Source organism: Periplaneta americana, chromosome 10 (genome assembly GCF_040183065.1).
Source record: "Periplaneta americana isolate PAMFEO1 chromosome 10, P.americana_PAMFEO1_priV1, whole genome shotgun sequence".
In the NCBI taxonomy this organism is placed as follows: Eukaryota; Metazoa; Arthropoda; class Insecta; order Blattodea; family Blattidae; genus Periplaneta; species Periplaneta americana.
The window spans coordinates 170,901,124-170,926,659 of NC_091126.1; the positions used below are offsets into that span (position 1 = coordinate 170,901,124).

The window sequence follows — 25,536 nt, forward strand, 5'->3', positions numbered from 1 at the left end:
TATTAGAATTTGTAAAATATTCTGATTAAATATATAGTAAAAAAAAAATATTATTATTATTATTATTATTTCAAATATACATCCTGTTTACGGTTAATACCTACAGAAAACAGTGCAGCTACCTCTGTACATATCCTTGTAAACACGATACAACACAACTCAAAGGTGGGTACACACAGTCTTCGTACAGACAGCATTGGTGTAAGACAACATGTGTTTGTTGTTCAGAAAGGTACAGAGTCAGTATAGAGTTGCCTATGATTGTGGGAAGACTCGGTACATCTCTGTGAGTACAATGGAAATACCAATACCAATTAAAGAGTTAATTGTGAAGTTAAGAAAGGAGGCTAAATGAGATTCGACTCCAAATATTGAGCTTCAACTATGCCTATCTCAATCGCTGACTTTTCTTATTGTGCTCTGGTATTGGAGCATTTCAAATGGCGAAAAATTTTGACTTCATTATTTACTGGTTACAGAAAAATAGATTGTTGGAATGCGTCATCATCAACTTTACTATTGTAAAAATTGTGTCATTTTACTTCATTTGTTTCATTTATTATAATTTATAGTCCCAATGTGAGTGAAGCAGTGAACTAAATGGTATATACTGCAATTTCATAATGTAAGTTCTTTTATTATATCGTATTTTTTTCTGGTATTGATGGAGGGAGTCCTTTCAAGACATGTTATAGTATTATCAAGATTTGCGTTGAAAGTTTAGAACTTTATTTGTTTGTTTTGGAAGTATAGTAGTAAATTATTATTAAAATTATTATTATCACTTATATCAGTAGTACGGACTTTAATTCTCGTGCAGTATAGGCTATTCTGTACTGGTAATAATAAGCCTGTGTATTTTACTTTTTCCTAATATTTGAAATATCATAAGAGAAAATGGAGAAAACTGCTGAAATATGATATGGTTACTTACGTTCTTTGATAAATTATTAGAAATGTCTGTTTTTGACGATCCTGTGTTCTTTTCTACATCAATCTGAGAAAGGAGTGAATACCAGTTGGAAGTTACAATACGGCTAATTCAGGCATTAGCTTTTGAATTCACTTTCGATACCTTATTTAATATATAAAAATATATAAATTTTAAAAAGCTTTTTCTTATCTTGTAGTACTTCACTATCACATTTCATCATTTTTTCATTCCTTGAATGTGTTTTAGAAATGCTCTGGAGAAAATGGAATAATGATTTCATCCGAGTTCATATTTATAAAGATTTGCTAGTTCAACTTATGTCACACCAATATTTAAGATATGTACAGTAGTTTAAACAGTCGGAGTTCAAAGTCTCGTTTATATTAATAACGCAAACAAAAAAATTAAAACATTGAAATACATTAGTTTTCTCATACACATTTGAATTCTCCCGCCATTGGTTTGTATCCGCCGCGTGGCGACTTACTACCAACATATGAAAATTAAAATGACAAAATATCCCTTTATTTGCGAGATTCAATTCCAACCTCAGTTTGTCGCCGACATTGGGGCAATTTGTTACTGGCAATGGGTAAATGCCCACAAAGCTATTTTCTCTGTCAAGCTCTCTTAACATTTAATCACTTTTAGTGGCTCAACTTGTCACTAATCTATCTCTTCACTCAAACACTACCTAAGCTTGTCAAATGTTACTGACAGTGGGGTCAATGATCAATGACAATTTTCCCATTGAATTCTGACCCATCACATATACTTTTCATTAAGTAACACACACCTCGTCCCCCCCCCCCCAAACTATCAACCATAAAGAAGTGACTTTTCAATTGCAACTGTTGGCAACACATTAATTTCGATATTTAATGGTTATAAGTTGGCATGGCGGAGAACATGGTGGAATCTTTTATAATAAAGAGCCAAAAAATAACGCGGATTTTTACGTTTTTGGTCTTGTGACACTAAATTAAAAGTATAGATTCGTCAATATTTTGTCTCGGTTATACAGAGTGTTTCAAAAGATATGGTCAGCCAGCTAAGAGGTGAAAGAGGAGCTTCAGCGGAATGTATGTTTTAACTATTCTAAAGTGAAAATTTCAGTATACGGATACCTCATTGACAATTATCTTAACATACTAAAAAGGGGAAACAGGTTTGTCGAATACGCATTATCATTGCCGAGGACATGATAAACGCAAATTATTTGAGCTAGAAAATATTCATAAAGTTTATCAGACATCAGTTGCGCATAGTGTTGAATAGTGTTATCCCGATCTGGAAGCTTGACTACACTGTCTTCCGATCACGCACGTATGCTGTGTTTACTTAATGTTGGCTTGTACTGCGTTCACTGAAAGTTGACTCTTCTGGACTCTCATATCTCTCTCTCTTTTTTTTTTGTGTGCTACGACCACTTTTACTATTTTTATTTTCTTGTAACACCAACGAGTCATTTGCAGCATACTACTGTGCCACACCAGTTGAAAATGGCTGACTTAGAGGCTCACAGTATTTCAGCCTTAAACTGTTGAATATTTAGTTAATATTTTTTGTATTTCCCCAGTTTCGATAAGCTTCAGAACACGTTTACTTTCCTTATCTCTTCTCCGAAAATTTCAACTTTTTTTTTTTTTTTTTTTTTTTTTTTTTTTTTTTTTTTTTTTTTTCCCCCCCAAGTCAGCTGTCCGAAGACAGGTCTGAACCTCACAAGCGATGCCACTCATGAGGCAAGTAGTCCAACAAGATAATGAGGTAGGGTGGCCAGTTCCTTCCTCCATACATTGTGCACACTAAATATATTGTTGGCACTGAAAAATATATTGTCGTAAACGTGATGTGCATTCGGCAAACAGACAAATCTGTTTTATTTCGTATTTTAAGATAAATTGTTGGCAGAATGAGGAAAGTGTATACCAAAGTTCTCTCAAGTCTGAAGAAAGCAGATCGAACCTAAGTTCCTCTTTTAGTAAGTTCCTCCTTCACCTCCTACTTGGTTGTCCTTATCTTGTGAAACACCTTGTTGATTTTCCCTTAGACGAGCTCGTGGGTTTGCAAACCACAAATCGCCCTATGTTTACTAGGCAGTGATATTACTGAGTGGTTTGCCTCTTGCCTTCCACAGTATAGGAATGGTGAATATTACAGAACACTCATTCTCATAGACGGAAGATTAATTCTTCCATTGTCCATGCTGGGAATCTAACAACGAACCAAAGGGTTGGAAAGTATACATACTATCCACAGCCACGATGGACACATTCTATATATTAGGATGAAATGAAGAAGAAATAGTGTTTCAAAGTGAAGAAGAAATAGTGCTTCAACATGAATCAGAAACAGTGCTACATCAAGGTTACTGATACGGACTGGCATTCAGATACTGAACTGATACCAAACATACTGATCCTCGACATTACGAACAGTCGCTTATTTATTTTTCCAGATATTAGACCTATGTAGGCCTATATTTGTAAAGTTATGCCATTTCTCAGTTTAATTTCAGCATGAAATAACACAGCACAAATCAGATGTCAGTCTCGTGTGTGGTGGATAGTGAAATCGAAAGTTCAATTACATTAATGTCATTATCTTCCTTATGAAACACTGAAACACAGTATTTATTAAACCATAGTGAATACAGGAAAAAATTTATAGAATATTTTATTAAGTTGTTCTTTCACTTAGTACTTGGTTGTCCTTACCTTGTGAAACAGCCTTTCTGGATGGCTGTTGATTTTTCCTTAGGAGAGTCCGTGTGTATGTGAACCACAAATCATCCTAAGTTTACTAGGCAGTGGTGTTACTGCAGTGGAAAGGTTCTCAGAACAACCATTCTCATAGATGGAAAATTAATTCTTCCATTGCCCATGTTGGGAACCTAACCACGAATCGTTAGGTTGAGAAGCATGCTATCCATATAGCCACGACGCACATATCCTTTATATTAAAATGAAATAAAGAAGAAATAGTGCTTCGGAATGAATCGGAAACAGTGCTACATCAAGTTGACTGGGAATCTAACCACGAATCATTAGGTTGAGAAGTTGGGTTGAGTATTACTGCAGTGGTTGCCTGGTGTTGAAGTATATGTCAGAACAACGATTCTCATAGATGGAAAATTAATTCTTCCATTGCCCATGTTGGGAACCTAACCACGAATCGTTAGGTTGAGAAGCATGCTATCCATATAGCCACGACGCACATATCCTTTATATTAAAATGAAATAAAGAAGAAATAATGCTTCAAAATGAATCGGAAACAGTGCTACATCAAGTTTACTGGGAATCTAACCACGAATCATTAGGTTGAGAAGTTGGGTTGAGTATTACTGCAGTGGTTGCCTGGTGTTGAAGTATATGTCAGAACAACGATTCTCATAGATGGAAAATTAATTCTTCCATTGCCCATGTTGGGAACCTAACCACGAATCGTTAGGTTGAGAAGCATGCTATCCATATAGCCACGACGCACATATCCTTTATATTAAAATGAAATAAAGAAGAAATAGTGCTTCAAAATGAATCGGAAACAGTGCTACATCAAGTTTACTGGGAATCTAACCACGAAACATTAGGTTGAGAAGTTGGGTTGAGTATTACTGCAGTGGTTGCCTGGTGTTGAAGTATATGTCAGAACAACGATTCTCATAGATGGAAAATTAATTCTTCCATTGCCCATGTTGGGAACCTAACCACGAATCGTTAGGTTGAGAAGCATGCTATCCATATAGCCACGACGCACATATCCTTTATATTAAAATGAAATAAAGAAGAAATAATGCTTCAAAATGAATCGGAAACAGTGCTACATCAAGTTTACTGGGAATCTAACCACGAATCATTAGGTTGAGAAGTTGGGTTGAGTATTACTGCAGTGGTTGCCTGGTGTTGAAGTATATGTCAGAACAACGATTCTCATAGATGGAAAATTAATTCTTCCATTGCCCATGTTGGGAACCTAACCACGAATCGTTAGGTTGAGAAGCATGCTATCCATATAGCCACGACGCACATATCCTTTATATTAAAATGAAATAAAGAATAAATAGTGCTTCGGAATGAATCGGAAACAGTGCTACATCAAGTTTACTGGGAATCTAACCGCGAATCATTAGGTTGAGAAGTTGGGTTGAGTATTACTGCAGTGGTTGCCTGGTGTTGAAGTATATGTCAGAACAACGATTCTCATAGATGGAAAATTAATTCTTCCATTGCCCATGTTGGGAACCTAACCACGAATCATTAGGTTGAGAAGCATGCTATCCATATAGCCACGACGCACATATCCTTTATATTAAAATGAAATAAAGAAGAAATAGTGCTTCAAAATGAATCGGAAACAGTGCTACATCAAGTTTACTGGGAATCTAACCACGAATCATTAGGTTGAGAAATTGGGTTGAGTATTACTGCAGTGGTTGCCTGGTGTTGAAGTATATGTCAGAACAACGATTCTCATAGATGGAAAATTAATTCTTACATTGCCCATGTTGGGAACCTAGCCACGAATCGTTAGGTTGAGAAGCATGCTATCCATATAGCCACGACGCACATATCCTTTATATTAAAATGAAATAAAGAATAAATAGTGCTTCGGAATGAATCGGAAACAGTGCTACATCAAGTTTACTGGGAATCTAACCACGAATCATTAGGTTGAGAAGTTGGGTTGAGTATTACTGCAGTGGTTGCCTGGTGTTGAAGTATATGTCAGAACAACGATTCTCATAGATGGAAAATTATGTTGGGAACCTAACCACGAATCGTTAGGTTGAGAAGTATGCTATCCATATAGCCACGACGCACATATCCTTTATATTAAAATGAAATAAGGAAGAAATAGTGCTTCAAAATGAATCGGAAACAGTGCTACATCAAGTGTACTGATGAGGATTGGTGTTCAGATACCGAACTGATACCAAAAATACATTGCCAGTTTTACGTTCAAAGGAAGGAGAGGTTTTGCAAGATGACTGTTAAGGAAGGTGAAAAATATTGTGGTCAGCACATGGTGGTTGATTGCACAAGTAATGGTGACACTAGCATTGATAGTAATAAAGAGGTAAGTTTGAAGAGTCGTTGTAAAAAAATTATGTGCTATTAATTTTAATTTAGGCCTACTTTTATCCATAAAAGAATTTGAACTGTTGGAAATGAATATAACCCCTGATCACATTATATAACAGATTGATCAGCCTAATGAACTTTTATCAGTTTCACTATATTGCCATCTAGCGACTGCAAAAGTAGTCACGTTATAACCCAAATTGAATTGCATGGAGTAATAGTTTGCAGCAGTATTTCCACCTAGCAGTCGTTGCCAAAAAATAAAATCATTTTCGATAGTGAAGTCCCTAGTGGTTCTCTTTTTATATTGTCGTTTCATAATATGAGAATGATCAATCTGATATGTATGTGATTAGAGATATAACTCATAAATCATGTTTTGTTTCTATGTTTACAGGCTGAATCGCAGCATCCTGTTCGAATAGAATGCCCATATGATAGAAAACAGTAGGTATTTATGTTGAGAAAAGTCATTGGATTCTACCATTCTATTTCTCTTTATAGTAAAGTTATTAACATTTTACAAGTTCCAGTTCTTGTTGAATAAGGTGTTTTCAGACCTCAATTGTTACTGTAATGTCTGACACGTCACTTGTCACTCATGATTATCCCAATCATCCAATATACAGTGACCTAAAATCGATTATTTCATGGACGAAAAAGTTTGGACTGAAATTGAACTCGGAGAAATCACAGGCAATCATAATGGGACATCAACGACTTTTAAGTAAATTAAACACAGGTGACTTATCTCTGTTAAAATGAGTGAAACTGTTATCCCTTACAGTGATAGAGTAAAACGTCTAGGAATATATATGGACAAAAATTTAAGTTGGAATACTCAAATCACACACACTTGTAAAATAATTTTTATGAAAATTCACGCACTAAAAAGAATTCGAAATTTCCTTCCATTGCTTCTCAAGAAGAATTTAGTGCAGTCGCTCTTGATGCCTCATCTTAATTACTGTGACACTCTCTACACTGACCTTAACATGAGACTGACTGACAGACTACAGCGTGTTCATAATGCATTCGCTCGATTTATTTGCAACGTCCGTAGATCTGACTGTATCACACCTTCACTAAATATGCTGTCCTGGATCCGTCTCAGAGTGAAGAACTATTCACTCTCTCACTTTACTCTTCAATATTCTTCAAACCTCTAACCCTAGCTACCTAGCTTCTCGTTTTCAACATTTGTCCTCATATCACGAAATAGATACTCGCTCACAACACCATACCACACTCTCCATTCCTAACACAGAACATCCTTCTACTCTTCATCTTTCACTGTCTCTGCAGCTCATCTCTGGAACTCTCTACCACAACTTGTCAGAGACTGTCGGACATTGTCTAGTTTCAAAAATAAATTAAAATTGCACTTTTTAAATTAGATTCCTTTCAGTTATAAGCCCTTTTCTCTGCCATAGTTTTGTAAAAATATAGGCTATCTATTTCTTTTTCCTCCCTTTCCCCCCCCCTTTTTTTTTCTCTTTATCAGCCGATGAATTTATTATCATAGCCTTTTTATTTAATTTTCGTATTTCTTTTCTTTTTTTATTATTATTTAATTATATTCCATTTTGATATATTCTTCCTTAAGTTTTTCCATATTAACCATTTGTACTAAATGAGTTGTGTTTACTATATTCCATATTCCAATGTATTTTACTTTCTTTTTTACTATTATGATATTATTTTCATGTTGTTTAGCGTCGATTTTATTATGCTATTATTATTATTATTATTATTATTATTATTATTATTATTATTATTATTTATTTTTTTTTTTTTAATATGTTAAATTTTAACTGCTTGTATACTTTTGTGACCTGGTAGAGTGTAAGTCCCTATTTACACTTGCTATTTGTCGCGCAACATCAAGCACTTTCTGTTGGCTATATGTAGCATCACCGTTTACACTTGGCAGATTTTTCGTCCACAAGTCGACGCAAGTTGTTGCGCTTTCTGTAGACTAAATGTAGTATCACCATTCACTCTTGGCAGATTTCTCGTCTGCTACGAGCTCGAGCAACGTATGAATTTATGTGGTGAGCCTTTTAAATGAACAGAATGGATTTTAACAATAAAAAGTAGCTGTTTTAGCTTCTGCAGCTTCAAGTGTTTTGTTAACTTGCACTAAAAAAACAAGAGAGAGAGAGAGAGAGAGACTGGGAAAGGAGATGGAGGTCCAGAAGGCAGGAGAAAGGGTTATTCCATGTTCTCAGTAAAGATTTCAAACTGGAACAAAATTGTCCAATAGATATTATATTAAAATGAATAGGAAGTTTAATTTTTTTTCTTGCATATTGACTCCTGATGTTCTTTATTTTTGTTTTGATGTCGGAGGGAATATTATTGGGGTGAACAGACTCCAAATTTTTACAAATAATCTCCAGTGCATTTTCCCTCCGAATCCTATTGTGATAGTCCTTATTTCTGATGTCATAAAAGTATGGAAATTCCTCGTAAAGCTTGATTAATTTCATTATTTGATTTTTGTTCCACTCTTACATGATGCTAAAAAGCGCGGAAAGAGAGAAACAGCTGATTAAAAGTTGTCTGCTACTGCTTTTCCAAACCATGTTCGGGTCCTGTCGCGTCAATTCGGCTGGCCCACCTAGAAAATGTCGCACAGAAATAGAAACAGCTTCTACTCAGCAGATGTCGAAAGGAACGGAACGAAATCCGTACTGCGCATGCGCCCACGCTGTAAGTCGAACGACAAATAGCAAGTGTAAATAGGGACTAAGAGAAGGCCCTATGGCCTTAACTCTGCCACTATAAATAAAGAATTATTATTATTATTATTATTATTATTATTATTATTATTATTATTATTATTATTATTATTATTATTATTATTATTATTATTATTACTATTACATTTATTATGCAAATTGTACAATTTTTACATTCTTTGTAAAAAACTGAAATTGGATCAAAGTATTCATTGAGGCAATCCCTGGAATAACAACGTAATGTGTGTGATATCGTTTTTTCTTTTCCCAGCATAGGGTATATTGAAGACACATCTCCCTCCAGACAAAATATTATTTCCCTCCAACAAACACAGTACTCTAAAAACATTTGAATGTTGTTTTATGCAATGCTGTTATACCAGATCTAAAATTTTTGTTGCTCTGTATCTGAAATTGAATGGGTCACCCCAACAACGTTGTAACAGCCACAAGTTATAAGGTCCAGAATGTTGGGAAAAGTATTTTTTAACGAAGTATTCAAACTCTTGAAGGTTTAGTTTGTATCGTACTTAAACATTCTAATTACATAGATTTAATTATAAAACTCAACTAAACTTTCTAGAGTGTGGATATTTCGTTAAAAAATACTTTTTCCAACATTCTGAACCTTATAACTTGTGGCTGTTACAACATTGTTGGGGTGACTCATTCAATAGGGATATCCTGAACTAGCACCAACAGATAGCGCATGTGTACTATGAGGGATGCGCTTTGCGTGTGCATTTGTTTTTTGGTATATAAACATTGAGGATATACGTAGTGTATTAGTATATTACATACTCTTAAAAACAACTAAAAATGGCAAATTTTTATTATGTTCCTATATGTGAAAACCAGGGAAAGCTTTTTGTCTTCAATCAGGTCCCGAAATATTCTGAATATATGCTTTAAACCTTAAAAAATATAAGTAATAAAATTGAGCCTCGAAAGAGCTGGCTATTAAATAAAAGTAACTACTTCAAGTAAGGAATTGTTGACTGTAGTTTCATTTTGGAAGAGGAAAAAGAAAAATTAAAAAAAACATATGCAACCTCGACAGCGAGCTGTTAGCTTAGATTATATTATGGAGTAGTTGTAGGAGTCTCCAAATTTTACGCCTGCAGTATACTGTCGATAAACTAGGATGTTTATTATCCAGGACGATCCCTAGTGAAATCCATTTCGTGAATAATTTTTTTTTAATTTACTGTACCCTAATTATTAAAGCCATGTTTTAAGTTCAAATTTTCAAAATCATTCCACACAGTAATCAAAACTGCATGTCCTTAACCTACAAAACACACTACTAATCGTGATACTATTGCGATCATATTATATCATCCTATTAAAAATTGCATTTGATCTTTCTGCAACTACAGAAAAAATACAAGGAATTGAATCTCGATAGTCTCTTCCCCATAAAAAGAAAAACACATTGGTGGCTGTATATCCTGTTTTTAGCGTACGGTTCTTAAATACTAATTATTAAAGAGGGCAATATTCACTTTCGACACTTTATTCGTGCATATTGTTGTCAAAGTTCTCATTTAGGTTCATGAACATTCAATTTACTCGTATCTATATTCTGCATACTGCAGATTTCCTCACCCATCTCGGGGAATCGCTCAATATTATACAGGTTTAAGTTATTATTTATTGTAAATTAAATTAAATTATGAGGTAAGAAAATATTGAATTATATTAAATTATAATAGGTTATACAAAATAACTGTAAATATAATTTTGACTCGCACAGAAAACCAACATGCGGGAAAACGTAATCAACTGTACCATATGACAAAATATAGCCCTACAACATGTTGCGCCACATGGAACGCTCCTGCCATCTGACGGTAAAACTTCGCATAAGATATCCCTATTCAAGACTTTGTAGTTGAGTTCGTGTATCAGAATGCTTCACTGTCCAAAAATAATGTATTGATATGGTAATGCAAGCTGTGATACTCTGTACGTGGTGGAAGTGAAATAGTCCTGCAGTTTGAAAGGAATGATAGGGTACACTAAAGTGGTAGGCTACACTAAAACCTATATTATGGTTTGTGATTAAATGCACGGTTAATTAGAAAATTTAGTACGAAGTTTCAGCAGTCTTGCAACATTGCCACTAACACAGTTTTCTTTCTTTTCGTAATACAGATGTAAGAGGCCAACGAACTCAGGTCTGTCTGCCTTAGTGAACCACCTCTCATTTCCCTTTCTGGCTAGGTTAATTTCATAGTAACTCACGTTACATTGAGACACATTATATACACTAAAACAAAAGATAGAAAAAGTTTTTTGGCTTATTTATTGCATTTAGGAATATTCTTCAGAGAAGTAACCAGTAATTGGAATATAATTAATTGTTTGGGATTTATTGATTAAATGTGAGTTTAGAACTATTTCATCGATAAATTACAAATAATTATATTCCTCATTACTGGTTACTGCCATGAAGAATGTTCCTTAATGCAGTGGCTAAGGCAAAAAACTTTCTTCATTTTTTGTTTTAGTATCTATACTAATAATAAATCTGTAGCCAAAATTTTTCTGGTAATTTTCGATTTTCCAAAAATAATTGGTGTTAACATGTATAATTAACCATCCTGAAACCAAAAATCACTTTTTTGAAATTTTTGTTTGTATGTCTATCTGTCTGTCTGGATGTTTGTTACCTTTTCACGTGATAATGGCTGAACCGATTTATATGAAAATTGGAATATAAATTAAGTTCGTTGTAACTTAGATTTTAGTGCTATATGGCATTCAAAATACTTTATTTAAAAGGTGGGTTATAAGGGGGCCTGAATTAAATAAATCGAAATATCTCCCTTATTATTGATTTTCATGAAAAATGTTACATAACAAAAGTTTCTTTAAGATAATTTCCGATAAGTTTTATTCTGTACAAAAGTTTGATAGGACTGATATTTAATGAGATAAATGAGTTTTAAAATTACAATAACATCATCTAAGGCGCTGTACTGAAATAAAAACAAATGACTTCGTCTATAAGGGGCCTTGGACAACAACAATCGAAAGCTATTAAACATAGCCTACAGATAATGTTTCTGTGTTTGTATGAAGTAATATCGGAAGCTAATTAATTGTTTAATTATTATTTCAGCCACCGGCATGGCTCAGTCGGTTAAGGCGCTTGCCTGCCGGTCTGAAGTTGCGTTCGGGCGCGGGTTCGATCCCCGCTTGGGCTGATTACCTGGTTGGGTTTTTTCCGAGGTTTTCCCCCACCGTAATGTGAATACAAGGTAATCTCTGGCGAATCCTCGGCCTCATCTCGCCAAATATCATCTCGCTATCACCAATCTCATCGACGCTAAATAACCTAGTAGTTGATACAGCGTCGTTAAATAACCAACTAAAATAAAAAAAAAATTATTATTTCACCATTGGAAAGTGTAGTTTCTCTAGATGGACATAATTCTACAATGTTATTACAGTAACTTCTGAAACATATAGCAAGTAATATAAAGTATACACATTAAAACTAAATGATATGTCAATCTTCATTAAACTATGGTTGCATGTAATAACAATTAAGAAACACATTAAAGGAATTGTCATTGCACCAAATGATTGCTCTCTGGACCAAAATGACCGCATTTTAATTATTTAAATACAATTTAAATTAAGTAACATATTAAATGATTTATCCTTCTATCAAACACGAATATTCCCTGGATCAAACGTCCTATTTTAATTATGTAATTACTTTATATTTATTTCTAACAGGTGCAGCGGAGCGCATGGGTACGGCTAGTATTTAATAAGTTCATAAATATCTCTGAATGTAACGTGAGTTAATGTAGAAAGACCCACTACAATGTTGCAAGCTGGTCATGTCGGTCAGTGGCTTCAAATTTAAATTAAATTTACATGAAAAGCATTACTGATTGTACTGTTACACAAGAGTAAAGAAACTGAACAATTTTGTAATTTATGTATGAAAACTGTGTGCAATGCCATTCAGCTGAAGCAATGATACCACTTTAATTTCTTATGTAATCTACAGCACCAGACATTTCTATTTTGTTATTGCTTCACTATCCCCTTTTAACATAACATCAATTCGGAATAGCCTCTGTATTTCAAAGGGAGAGTCAATAAATAAATAAATAGCTGCTTGCATGACATTTACTTATTATTTTCTAAATGAACATAAAACAAATATACTGTTGAGTTGAAAAGGACTTGTCAGAGTTTCTTCTTCCATGTCGACATTTTCTGCCATTATTATTATTATTATTGTTATTATTATTGTTGTTATTATTATTATTATTATTATTATTATTATTATTATTATTATTATTATTATTATTATTCTCTGAAATTTTCGTACCTGTTTTAACCTACATTTTCAATTTGAGTTTAAAACCAGGGGTATATCCTTCTCTTTGGAAGGAAGCATCTATTATTCCCATATTTAAGAGTGGTAATAAAGCTATTTTAAGTAATTATAGACCTATTTCCATACTTAATAACTTCTCAAAAATTTTTGAAAAAATAATTCATAAACATATTTCTTTTCACGTGAAAAACAAAATCAATTCGGCCCAACATGGTTTCACAAAAGGAAAATCTACGACTACTAATTTAGTTTCTTATCTCAATTATGTTATGCCTATAGTTGAAACTCAGTGTCAAATTGATTCCATTTATTTTGACTTCAGCAAAGCATTTGATGTTGTTCCCCATAATATGTTACTGAGTAAATTAAACTCTTTTGGTCTTACCACTAATTACCTGGGCTGGTTTGAAAATTATTTAAAAGATAGACAATCCTGTGTCAGACTTGGAAATTCTTATTCTGATCCTTATATTACTGTATGTGGAATTCCACAGGGTTCCACTTTGGGGCCTCTACTATTTTTATTATTTATAGATGACATCTGTAAAAGAATAAGTTCTAACTGCCTTATATTTGCCGATGACCTTAAAATATTTCGCAAAATAAATAGTCTGGCTGACTGTGTAACCTTGCAAAATGATATAAATGATATTGAGCTATGGTCTGCTAATAATGGAATGAAAATTAATGAATCGAAAACTTTTGTCATTTCCTTCTCTAGAAAAACCACTTCTCTTAAATTTAATTACACTCTTAATAATAGCAACATAATAAGGAAAGACTGTATTAGAGACCTGGGAGTTCTACTCGATACCAAATTACATTTTCATAATCATGTCCAACATATTTATAATCATTCCATTAGAATGCTCGGACTTGTAAGGTCTATAACTTATTCCTTTTCTACGCCAGCTACTCTTGTAATTCTATACTATACATTAATCAGATCTAAACTAGGATATGCAACTGTCGCCTGGAACTCTATTACCTCTACCAATTCGGCTAAATTGGAAATCATCCAAAGAAAATTTATGTGCCTTTAGGTTTTTGCCTAATTCATCTGTTTTCAATTATGAGCGTACTTGTAAATATTTTAACTTTTCTAGCCTTTATGCTAGACGTATTGAACTGTACTACTTATTCTTTTGTAAGGCCTTAAAGGGTGATATTGATTGTGAATCCTTCATAAGCAATATCTACCTTCGGGCCCCTACGAATGGTTTAAGATCTCATAAAATTTTTTATACCTATAAGCCTTAAATCTCTCTCTCCAGTTGTCAGATGCATTAAAGCTGCCAATTCCCATTATATTAATTCAGATCCGTTTAATGTATAGTTTGTTGTTTGGCTACCCTTATATTATACGACTAATATATTGTTTGTATTTTTATCTCATTCCCATTTTCTATCATTCATTCTCATCATCATTTGTTGTTTTGTTCTGTTCTGTATCGTGCTAAACTGTAATTGGCCTTGTGCTGTTGTTTTGCACATTAATATTCTAAATAAATAAATAAAATAAATATATTATTATTATTATTATTATTATTATTATTATTATTATTATCATTATTAATCCTTAATCTTTTCAGTTCGTGCTATGCAAAGAAATTGCAGAAGCATTTGGCAGTGTGCAATGCAAGACCAAAAGAACAGCCTCTCTACATAGTTCCAGGAATCAACTGCGGAGATGAATCTACCAGTCAGGAATGTCGAAAACTTGCTGACCTAGAACCAACAGAGCTCTCCCATCTGATACAGAAAATCGAGTCTGTATATCAAAGTAAGGCAGTATCATAGCTAGATATGTAGGTTATGTTGAAACAAACACCTCGGTCTAGCAACGATTTTGCTATTACTTGTTATTCATTTTGACACTTGAACCCTCATTCTATTGGAAATATTACAACTAGAGACTGGAACAATATCAAGGAAATTTTGCCAAAATATATCATGTATTTATTTATTTATTTACTTGATTATTTAACGACGCTGTATCGACTACAAGGTTATTTAGTGCCGATGGAATTGATGATAGCGATATGATATTTGGTGGCTGAGGCCGAGGATTTGCCACAGATTACCTGACATTTGCCTTACGGTTGGAGAAAACCAACCAGGTAATCAGCCCAAGAGGGACTCGAACCCACTCCTGAGCGCAATTTCGGATCGGCAGGCAAGCACCTTAACTGACCAAGCTACTCCGGTGGCTTATATCATTTATCTTGGCAGAATATCAAAATATGAAATAAATATTTCGATTCTAATGTATCTTCATTCCTAAGCCAATTAGAGCAGGTATAATCATTATTTACAAAATAAGACTTTACAGATTAATAGTTTTGTCTATATTCAATATGCTGTGAAATAATAGTACATTATGCAACAAGCCTATAATGGTAGTACTTAAGACGCGAGTATGTTTCATACGAGCGTCTTAATTGCTATTATAGACAATTTTCATACGACTTTTTATGCTCGACCATATTTCTAACTTGGAATTATTCATAAGTATTCATGTTATGGTTATCTAAGTGAGGAGCAGAACTGACCTTCTAAATTGTGAGATGTGTGCAGACGCGAAAATATTGATTTTTTCCGAGGAACGAATGTCATTGACCTTGATATAATCTAGAGAATAACATGAACATTAATCTTGATATAACCTTGAAATTGATTTAGAATTGAAAAACGAGATGACAAATTGACTTTATTTGAATATTATTTACAATTAACGCTAATTATTATAGTAACAGAACATAACCTTCTGCGACAGTATTGGATTTCCAGCCTCTGTGACATTTCACTAGTTGTCTTTCGATTGCATATCTGAGAATAATCGATACTTGCACTTTTATAATGCTACAATGGTGATTTCTCATTGGCTGAACAACTGAACTATAATGAATAGGTGTACTTTAATGAGGTGCATTAAAGGGCTACTACCAGTTATATAATTACTACATTTCGGCATGGTCGAGCATAAAATATAATAAATGTGCACAATTAAACAGTTTTCCAGCATCATCAAATCTTTACCTGAATGCAAGATCTAAGTAACACAATGTTCTACACTGAAGGGGAGGAAAACATTGTTCTTACATTGGTTGGACCCAACACTGTCTACAGTACAACACAAGTAACTTTTCTATATTTTCTGGCAAAAGATTATGGCTTCTGTTAGTTAATATTACATTGTACAATGGAAAATGCATGAAGTTGCAAAAAGAGAGGAGAAATTAAATAGACAGCAAAACTGATAGTTAAAACAAAAAAAAAATTAATTTACACACATATATACCATATTGGCCCGAATCCAGTATGACCTTGAATATAATACGACCCCAAGTTTTCAGATTTTTTGTAGGAAAATAAAAATATTACACTATATATAATGTACGCATTTAAAATGTTATAGGATGAAAGAAAACTAATAAACTGTACTTTTATTTCTGTTAGTACTGTAATTTCCTCCAAAATTCTTCATTACTACCCAGTGCAATATCTCATTGGTGGTTAGATTGCATTTTAACTTGTTATTGAGTTCAGTGAACGGATTCCTTCTCTTGTGGAAAACAGGAGGCCACAGCGAAATTAATTATTATCATCAGATGAGATACCAGAAATATGGAATTTGTAATTTCACTTAACCTGTAAAAATATTAAGTGTATAACATCATTTCACCACAATCGGAACTTAAAAATTAACAAATGTCTCTCTAAATACAATGAAAATAAATTTCATTCATCATTTTACTTATAAGAAGCAAATATTTTCTGTAAACTTCAGTTAATATGATTCACTGGAAAAGATTCGTCAGTTACATTTAAATTAAAGTTAAGACAAAATAAATTAGTATTTATACAACCAATTAATTATTATTATCAGATGAGATACCAGAAATATGGAATTTGTAATTTCACTTCACCTGTAAAAATATTTAGTGTGTAACATCATTTCACGACAATCGGAATTTAAAAACTAATAAATGTCTGTCTAAATACAATGAAAATAAATTTCATTCACCATTTTACTTATAAGAAACAAATATTTTCTGTAAACTTCAGTTAATACAATTCACTTGAAAAGATTCGTCAGTTACATTTAAATTAAAGTTAAGACAAAATAAATTAAAATTAGTATTTATACAACCAAAAGTTCGTAGTTAAGTATAACTGAAGATTAATTTGATATCTTAATCTGATGTTAATTATTTAGAGGTCTAGGCAAGATAGGGGTGATATTTTCAAGAAGATCTGCTGTTCCTGTTTCTTTCACTGTCATATGAAGAGTTTGCGGGAAAAACGATGAATGTCACATTTCTGTTAAGGGTTAGATAATGATCTAATTGAGTCTATAACTGCAAGATGTAGTGCTGTTTCTATAGAAAATAAAGGAAAGGATTACTGTATTCGTGGTGATAATTCTCCTTTTTACCATTTTTCATAAGAACAACATTAAATTTCGTAGTGATCCATTGAATTAGATAATGACATCAACCTTAACAAAACTGTGACATTCATCGTTTTTCCCGCGAATTCTTCATATGTGAAAGTATTGTTTGTGTTTTTGGAGCTTTAAGTAGCTCTTCTTGATGTAAGTAATGCAAAGAAACTACAGTTCAGCCATCGGCGTGACTCAGTCGATTAAGGTGCTTGCCTGCCGGTCTGAAGTTGCGCTCAGGCGCGGGTTCAATCCCCGCTTGGGCTGATTACCTGGTTGGGTTTTTTCCGAGGTTTTCCCCAACCGTAATGTGAATGCAAGGTAATCTATAGCGAACCCTCGGCCTCATCTCGCCAAATATCATCTTGCTATCACCAATCTCATAGACGCTAAATAACCTAGTAGTTGATACAGCGTCGTTAAATAACCAACTAAAATTTAAAAAAAACTACAGTTCATATATATGCTTGCTTTGTAGGAAACAGCTGAATTGCAATATTCATTGCAAAGGAGAGTGCAGTAGTAAGAAAATAATAATTTCGAATATTTTGCCCATATGTTTCTGCCACTTACTGTATGTAAAAAAAATTTAATTGCACCTACTTAAATATTTACATGTTTTTATTAATATCTTTGCTCCTTTGCAGTCAAATTTTATTGATGGCAGTGGAAAGAACTTACATAATTCAATTTAAATCCTGTCCAAACTCAACGTCGCAAATTTCTAGCGCAATAATTAATAATAGATCCCTATTAGCAACAACAACAACCAAATTTCTTGGCTTAAAAATCGATAATGTGTTAAATTGGAAAAATCATATTAAAGAAATTATCCCCAAACTAAATTCAGCTTGTTTTGCTATTAGATCTATGCAAAAGATAGTAAATATCAATACCTTAAAAATAATATACTTTGCATACTTCCACTCGGTAATAAGTTTTGGAATAATATTCTGGGGAAATTCCACAGATAGTAACAATATATTTCTATCACAAAAAAAGAGTAATTAGAATAATAGTAGGTGCCAAATGTAGGGAATCGTGTAGGACTATTTTAAAAAAACTACAAATAATGCCCATGGCTTGTCAGTATATCTTTTCATTAATAATCTTCCTCGTATGTAATCGTGAAAACTTTGTAACTAATTCAACAGTTCATAGCATAAATACACGTCAAAAAAATGACTTTCATACTCCATCGGGAAGTCTATCGTGCTATCAAAAAGGAGTGCGTTATATGGCAGTAAAAATTTTTAATAGCCTCCCTATCGATATAAAAATTGAAACTCAAAACATAAAATGATTTAGGGCCAAATTAAAGAAGTACCTAATTTCTCACGCCTTCTATTCTGTAGGTGAATTCATGACATTCAATAACACTTAATGAAAATGATACTAAAACTTTGTGTTGTACTAGTAGACTATATTGTAAATCTCGTCTGTGTATATTTCATCTAGACTGTGACTATAAATTAAGACTTTATAATAGTATTAAGTTTTTTGACTTGTTTCATATTCTAGCTGTAAAGCAATGTATGAATACTATGGAATGTTAATAAATACAATACAATACAGCATTGTATTGGTATGTTTCAGTAAATGTTTTAACGACCTGTTTCAGAATTTGTGCCATCATTTGAGAGAGAGATCTTAAGTCATGCTGTATTATCAGAGGAAATCAACAATCCTACATATGGACCAAATAAACTCAAACATTTGCTGCAAAATGCTTCTCTTCTGGGCCATGCAGAGAAAGTCGGTCTTATGCAGAAGGACACAGCATATATCGAGTTTGGAGCTGGAAGAGGTAATTTTATACAGGTGGAAGTGTTATAACTAGGGCTAGGATTTTAATGAAATTGCATCTTTTTTCTAGTAAGCCAGAAACATTGCTGCTTTAGTATTTATATGTTATGTGATAAACTGAGTGTTTTAAATCATATTTGTTAGGGCATTCTTTTGCATTTTTTACCTCTTACGACTCATAAGAGCATTTTTTGTTTTATTCGGTCATTTTTGGGGTAATTTCATTTAATTTTGGCCATAAATCCCCATTATTAATGTAAAATATTATTTATTTCCTTTGATATTTTCTCTACGTATTTTTTCAATTAATATCCATTATTTTGTATATTATTTTAATTGTTTTTCTACACAACAACTCCATAAATTTCCTAGACATCACCATAACAAAAATTGACAACAAACACACCTACAAAATATACAGAAAACCAACCACCATCACCACACACATACGCAACACATCTAACCACCCCATACAGCACAAACATGCTGCATCCAGGACAATGGTACACAGATTACTCAACATACCCATGAGTCAACAACACTACAATGAAGAAGTGAACACAATCAAATACATAGCACAAGAAAACGGATACAATCCAAACTTAATAGAAAACATCATAAAAAAGACAAAACAAAAACTTAACAAACACAAAAACACGCAAAACACAACACAAACACAAGAAATACATCACACTAACATATGGAAACAAAAGCACACATAAGATCGCATCTTCATTCAGAAAGCAGAAATACAACATAACATACAGAACAGAAAACACACTACAAAGACATCTCAACACATAAAAAACACAAACAAATAAATACGACCACACAGGTGTATACAAACTCACATGTAATAGTTGCGATAAGTTCTACATAGGACAGACAGGCAGATCATTCCAAACATGCTACAAAGAACACATTAAAGCAATAACCAGAGGACACAATACATCTACATACGCTGATCACATAACCAATGCTAACCATACATACAATAACATAAATGCGGACATGGAAATCCTACACATACAACCCAAGAACCAAAAACTCAACACACTAGAACAATACGAAATATACAAATACACTAAAACACACCCCGATCAAATTCTCAACACACAGATCAATTTCAGTACACACACACTATTTGACTCCACTCTTCAACACCTTTCAACAATCAAACGCACCCACATAACAGGCAGAGAAGTTCGAGATGACACCGAGATCTAGTAGGCCCTGAGGAAGGTGTGTGAAGCACTGAAACAGCTGTAAGCCACACAAATCTTACATAATTAACACGAGTAAGTCCCCTAGTTAATCAATTAACAAATATTGTATTCTAACGTAGTACACCCCCACGTAATGGATCAGTCCAACCACCCCTTTAATATAGACTCCTCTGTACCTGCTAGTTCCGGATAAGAGTGGCCTTGTGGTGGACTACATGGAACTACATCAGGTGAAATAATTAATTGAAGTGTACTACTTAGAAAAATTATGTAAAATTAAATAAACTTGAATGTTGGTACTAGAATTTAATTTAATTACTAGTCTAAATATTAATATTCCTACTAAGCCAATTATGTAAGATCAATTTTTAGGGCATTTTTAAGGGCATTTTTGAAAGATTTTTAGCTCATAAATGCATTGTTTTTAGGACATTTTTTCATGATTTATAGGTCATCAAAATCCTAGCCCTAGTCATAACTGTGCAGATTGGGGAGGGAGAAAGTAGAATATATAAAAATAAATAAAATACCTATTTTATGTTTTGTAATTAATTGCATGGTTAATTAGAAAATTAAGATGAAAGTCTGCATAGTTCGACAAACAGCACATCGCTATCTCACATACAAAAGCACACCCACATTCGGTCTGAACGTCACTTAGTCACTCCAGTAGATTTACCAGGCTTTCTAAAGGCAGAAAATAATGATATGTGTTAATATTTTTATTTAATTTGCAAGAAAACCGTCTATTTTATTGAAAACCTGCAAAGGGATTAATCATTCTTTGTCAGTTTCTCCAATAAGTGTAAGAATCATATGGATTGTACTTATCCAGTAAAACAGTGTTAACATTTAGGGGATTTTGTTTACTGAGAAAAATATTCATTTGAGACGCATATGTAGGGACCGGATTTTTATGTAATATCAAGGTGTGAAATATGTACATATTTATGTAAGAAAAATAAGCTGAATATGTACCAAAATATGTAAAATCATGAACATATTTAATATCAATATCTGGCAGGTATAGGATAGGTAAGACTCTCCAGTTGTGATTTCATAGAGCACCCGACTTTTTTACCCCACACTTGACACAATACTATTTTTCCATCTTAGGGAAAGCTTCGTCCATCACAATTCATGATTTTATTTTTGTTGTTACAGTTGAAGATACAGGGGCCATTTTAGTTAGTTAAAAGCAGTAGATAAACTCACTTGCACTTTATACTGTAAGTACTAATACTAGAGAACTGAGTGAAGTGAATGACACAACAGAACTGCAAGCACTGTTTCGCTTTACTGGATTAGGAGAAAATAAGAAGAGATGTGGAACACGTGCATTTTAGCTGCTCCCTGTAAGAAACAAAGTACTTACTTAAACCTCAAACTATAGGCATTTACAAACTGTTGTTTGAAAAGTGATGTTCCTGTCTCATTGAGAAGAGGAGGATTATTCCAGCCTAGAACCATATTTTCTAATTGCTCCCATTTCCATATAGGTCTACTAAATTTAAAGTAAAGAAGTCAAGCTAGAACCTGAAAAGCTATATATTTTAATTTTTCAACATCTTTCCAGTTTGTTCCTTTACTCCATCTTCTTTTCATAAGTCGGCTACTTTATTGTGGCTCATGCCAGACTTGACATGGGTTTCCTCTGGAAGGATTAGGAAGAGGGTGGGTAAGGTTGCAAATTGCATGGGAACGGCTTGTTAAGACATGTGCAGAACAATTATAGTTCGAGACAAATCATGTCGTCCTCGTCTCACTCTGCCACATGAAGGCAACGCTACTTTCTGAGTGATTTTTACAATACGAGGTAGTTGTCTGAGAAAGGTTGCCCTTTGTTCACTCATATTTACAGTGGGCGGTATGGGGTAAGTGCCTCTATTACTTCCTGGAACTAAGGACGTTTATGTTTCGTCCCGAAATATATCCTTTCTTGGGTAGGCAAAAAGGCTTTTTAAATCTGTATATTTCAAATTGTAATCTTCCTCAGCAGAAGTTTTTTTTTTTTTTTTTTTTTTTTTTTTCCATTTAGAGAAGTAAAAGATTAACTCCATATATAGATGAAATTATTGGGGATCATCAGTGTGGTTTTAGGCGTAATAGATCAACTATTGACCAGATATTTTGTATTTGACAGATAATGGAGAAAAAATGGGAGTATAAGGGTACAGTGCATCAGTTATTCATAGATTTCAAAAAGGCATATGACTCGGTTAAGAGAGAAGTTTTATATGATATTCTTATTGAATTTGGTATTCCCAAGAAACTAGTTCCATTAATTAAAATGTGTCTCAGTGAAACTTACAGCAGAGTTCGTATAGGTCAGTTTCTGTCAGATGCGTTTCCAATTCACTGTGGGCTAAAGCAAGGAGATGCACTATCACCTTTACTTTTTAACTTTGCTCTAGAGTATGCCATTAGAAAAGTCCAAGATAACGGACGGAATTGAACGGGTTACATCAACTGCTTGTCTATGTGGATGACGTGAATATGTTAGGAGAAAATCCACAAACGATTAGGGAGAACACGGGAATTTTACTGGAAGCAAGTAAAGAGATAGGTTTGGAAGTAAATCCCGAAAAGACAAAGTATATGATTATGTCTCGTGACGAGAATATTGTACGAAATGGAAATATAAAAATTGGAAATTTATCTTTTGAAGAGGTGGAGAAGTTCAAATATCTTGGAGCAACAGTAACAAATATAAATGATACTCGAGAGGAAATTAAACACAGAATAAATATGGGAAATGCCTGTTATTATTCGGTTGAGAAGCTTTTATCATCCAGTCTGCTGTCAAAAAATGTGAAAGTTAGAATTTATAAAACAGTTATATTATCTCTTGTTCTTTATGGTTGTGAAACTTGGACACTCACTTTGAGAGAGGAACATAGGTTAAGGGTGTTTGAGAATAAGGTGCTTAGGAAAATATTAGGGGCTAAGAGGGATGAAGATACAGGAGAATGGAGAAAGTTGCACAACACAGAACTGCACGCATTATATTCTTCACCTGACATAATTAGGAACATTAAATTCAGATGTTTGAGATGGGCAGGGGAAGTAGCACGTATGGGCGAATCCAGAAATGCATATAGGGTGTTAGTTGGGAGGCCTGAGGGAAAAAGACCTTTAGGGAGGCCGAGACGTATATGGGAAGATAATATTAAAATGGATTTGAGGGAGGTGGGATATGATGATAGAGAATGGATTAATCTTGCTCAGGATAGGGACCAATGGCGGGCTTATGTGAGAGCGGCAATGAACCTCCGAGTTCCTTAAATGCCAGTAAGTAAGTAAGTAAAAGTGAATAAAACCCCTGAATATATAATATCAAATTTTAATATATTAACGGTAATTACAAGATTCGCAAAGATTTGTTATTTATATACGTTTAGGTTGAAAGGAATATAATATGTAATTACATAAAAATCCGGTCCCTACCACATGTTATTAGAATCCTGTGTTGTGCTGGCACTCTATCCAAGGAATATGCTGTTAAAATCTGCATAGTTATATTACTTCCACATTATAAATATGAAAACAGAAATGGTTCCGTGAACATTAAAATTGATTAATTGATTTCTAATTCCAAGCACTTTACAATTCTCCATTATATTATGAAAAAATACACTCATCTTGTCCAACTAGCATGGAGGAGTGGTAGGTAGTTGATTGAAATGTAAGCCATTGCTCATATAAGTGTTACTATTACTAGCCTGTTTGAGAATAAGTATTATAGTAGAATTCCCCTTTAACGAATCTCTGAGGGATTACTCCCACCCCCCCCCTTTAATAGGGGTTTTCCTTAAAAAGGGGTTTATATAAAATGGTAAGGAAAGGCTCAAATAAATAGTGCTAACATGTGTGTTATTTACCGAACTTTATTATAACGAGAGGGCGGATGTTATGACCTAAAAATCTACTTAAAATTATCATTAAAATGCACTTAAACTAATGGGAAAATGACAAAATTAAAAGAAAATGACATTTAAATATTATTCACCGTACGCACACTACAACTTCTTAAAAATCAGTCATCTTGTTTCAATGACTGCCCTGCAACTTCCTGGAATTTGGCCAAGATAAAGGAAAAGAACATGCAAAAAAATGAAGATTTTAAGGGAAAACCATAGATTTTAATGAGGGTTTACAATGCGTTTCAGTCAGGGGTGGTCCATGTCATGCATCCATTCTCCATCTCCTCCTTCCGCGCTTTACTTTTGTTACCAGATCTTTCAGATGTGGGAGTTTGAATGACAAAACAAATTGTGGGTGCAGCATGCATTCTTGCAATCTTTGTGTTAAAAATACTCTCTGCTACAATAGACATCCCTTCAACCATGTTGAGGACGCAAGTCCTGTCCAGGACATTGTGAAAGTTTTCCGCTTTCCAAACATAAATTCCAAAGACACTCTCATACCAAAAAAAGAACAGTAGCAGTCAAAGTCGTCACTTAAACTAAGCTGCTGTCAAGCATTTTATATTACTTCCGTTGTGTGAAGTGAAGCCTTAAGTGGAATGAGGGATGGACTTTAGAGTATTCCAAACTCTAAAACTCAAACTTCACTGTTATTCACTTATTCGGTAGGTAATTAGTACATACTTATTTGGTTTTGAAAATGATTTAACAGATCTGTCGGTAAAGAAGGAAGTAAAATGCATTCCAAAAGTTCTTCAAAGTATTAAAAATGACCAAAAATGCCGGAAAAAAATATATAAAAATGACCTATTAGTTTAAAAATATCAAAAAATGTAATATAAGAAATTACTTTTTTTACGTTGTTATTAACATAGAAATGATTTCTATATTAATAGGCGTTGTCCTAATTGAAAAATAAGAAGATGACTTTTCATCAACATCCACCCCCTAATTATAACCATTTAATTAGACCAATTATTATTTACAATAAATTTCATTACAGTATGT

The 25,536-nt window shown here is 33.5% G+C and overlaps 1 protein-coding gene across 6 annotated transcripts in view; it reads left to right on the top strand.

The window, feature by feature from the left end:
• Positions 1-1,817: 1,817 nt before the first annotated feature.
• Positions 1,818-25,536, top strand: part of LOC138708149 (tRNA:m(4)X modification enzyme TRM13 homolog) — a 43,349-nt gene continuing 19,630 nt past the window's right edge. Inside the window, exons 1-5 of one of the 6 annotated variants that reach the window (XM_069838398.1) lie at positions 1,818-2,016; positions 2,985-6,011; positions 6,414-6,463; positions 14,719-14,909; positions 19,192-19,377. In XM_069838398.1, coding sequence (XP_069694499.1) covers positions 5,802-6,011; positions 6,414-6,463; positions 14,719-14,909; positions 19,192-19,377 — 637 coding nt within the window. In that variant the 5' untranslated portion in view covers positions 1,818-2,016; positions 2,985-5,801. Of the gene's footprint in view, positions 2,017-2,624; positions 6,012-6,413; positions 6,464-14,718; positions 14,910-19,191; positions 19,378-25,536 lie in introns of those variants that run through there. The other 5 variants (XM_069838399.1, XM_069838401.1, XM_069838402.1 and 2 more) reach the window with 5 other exon arrangements.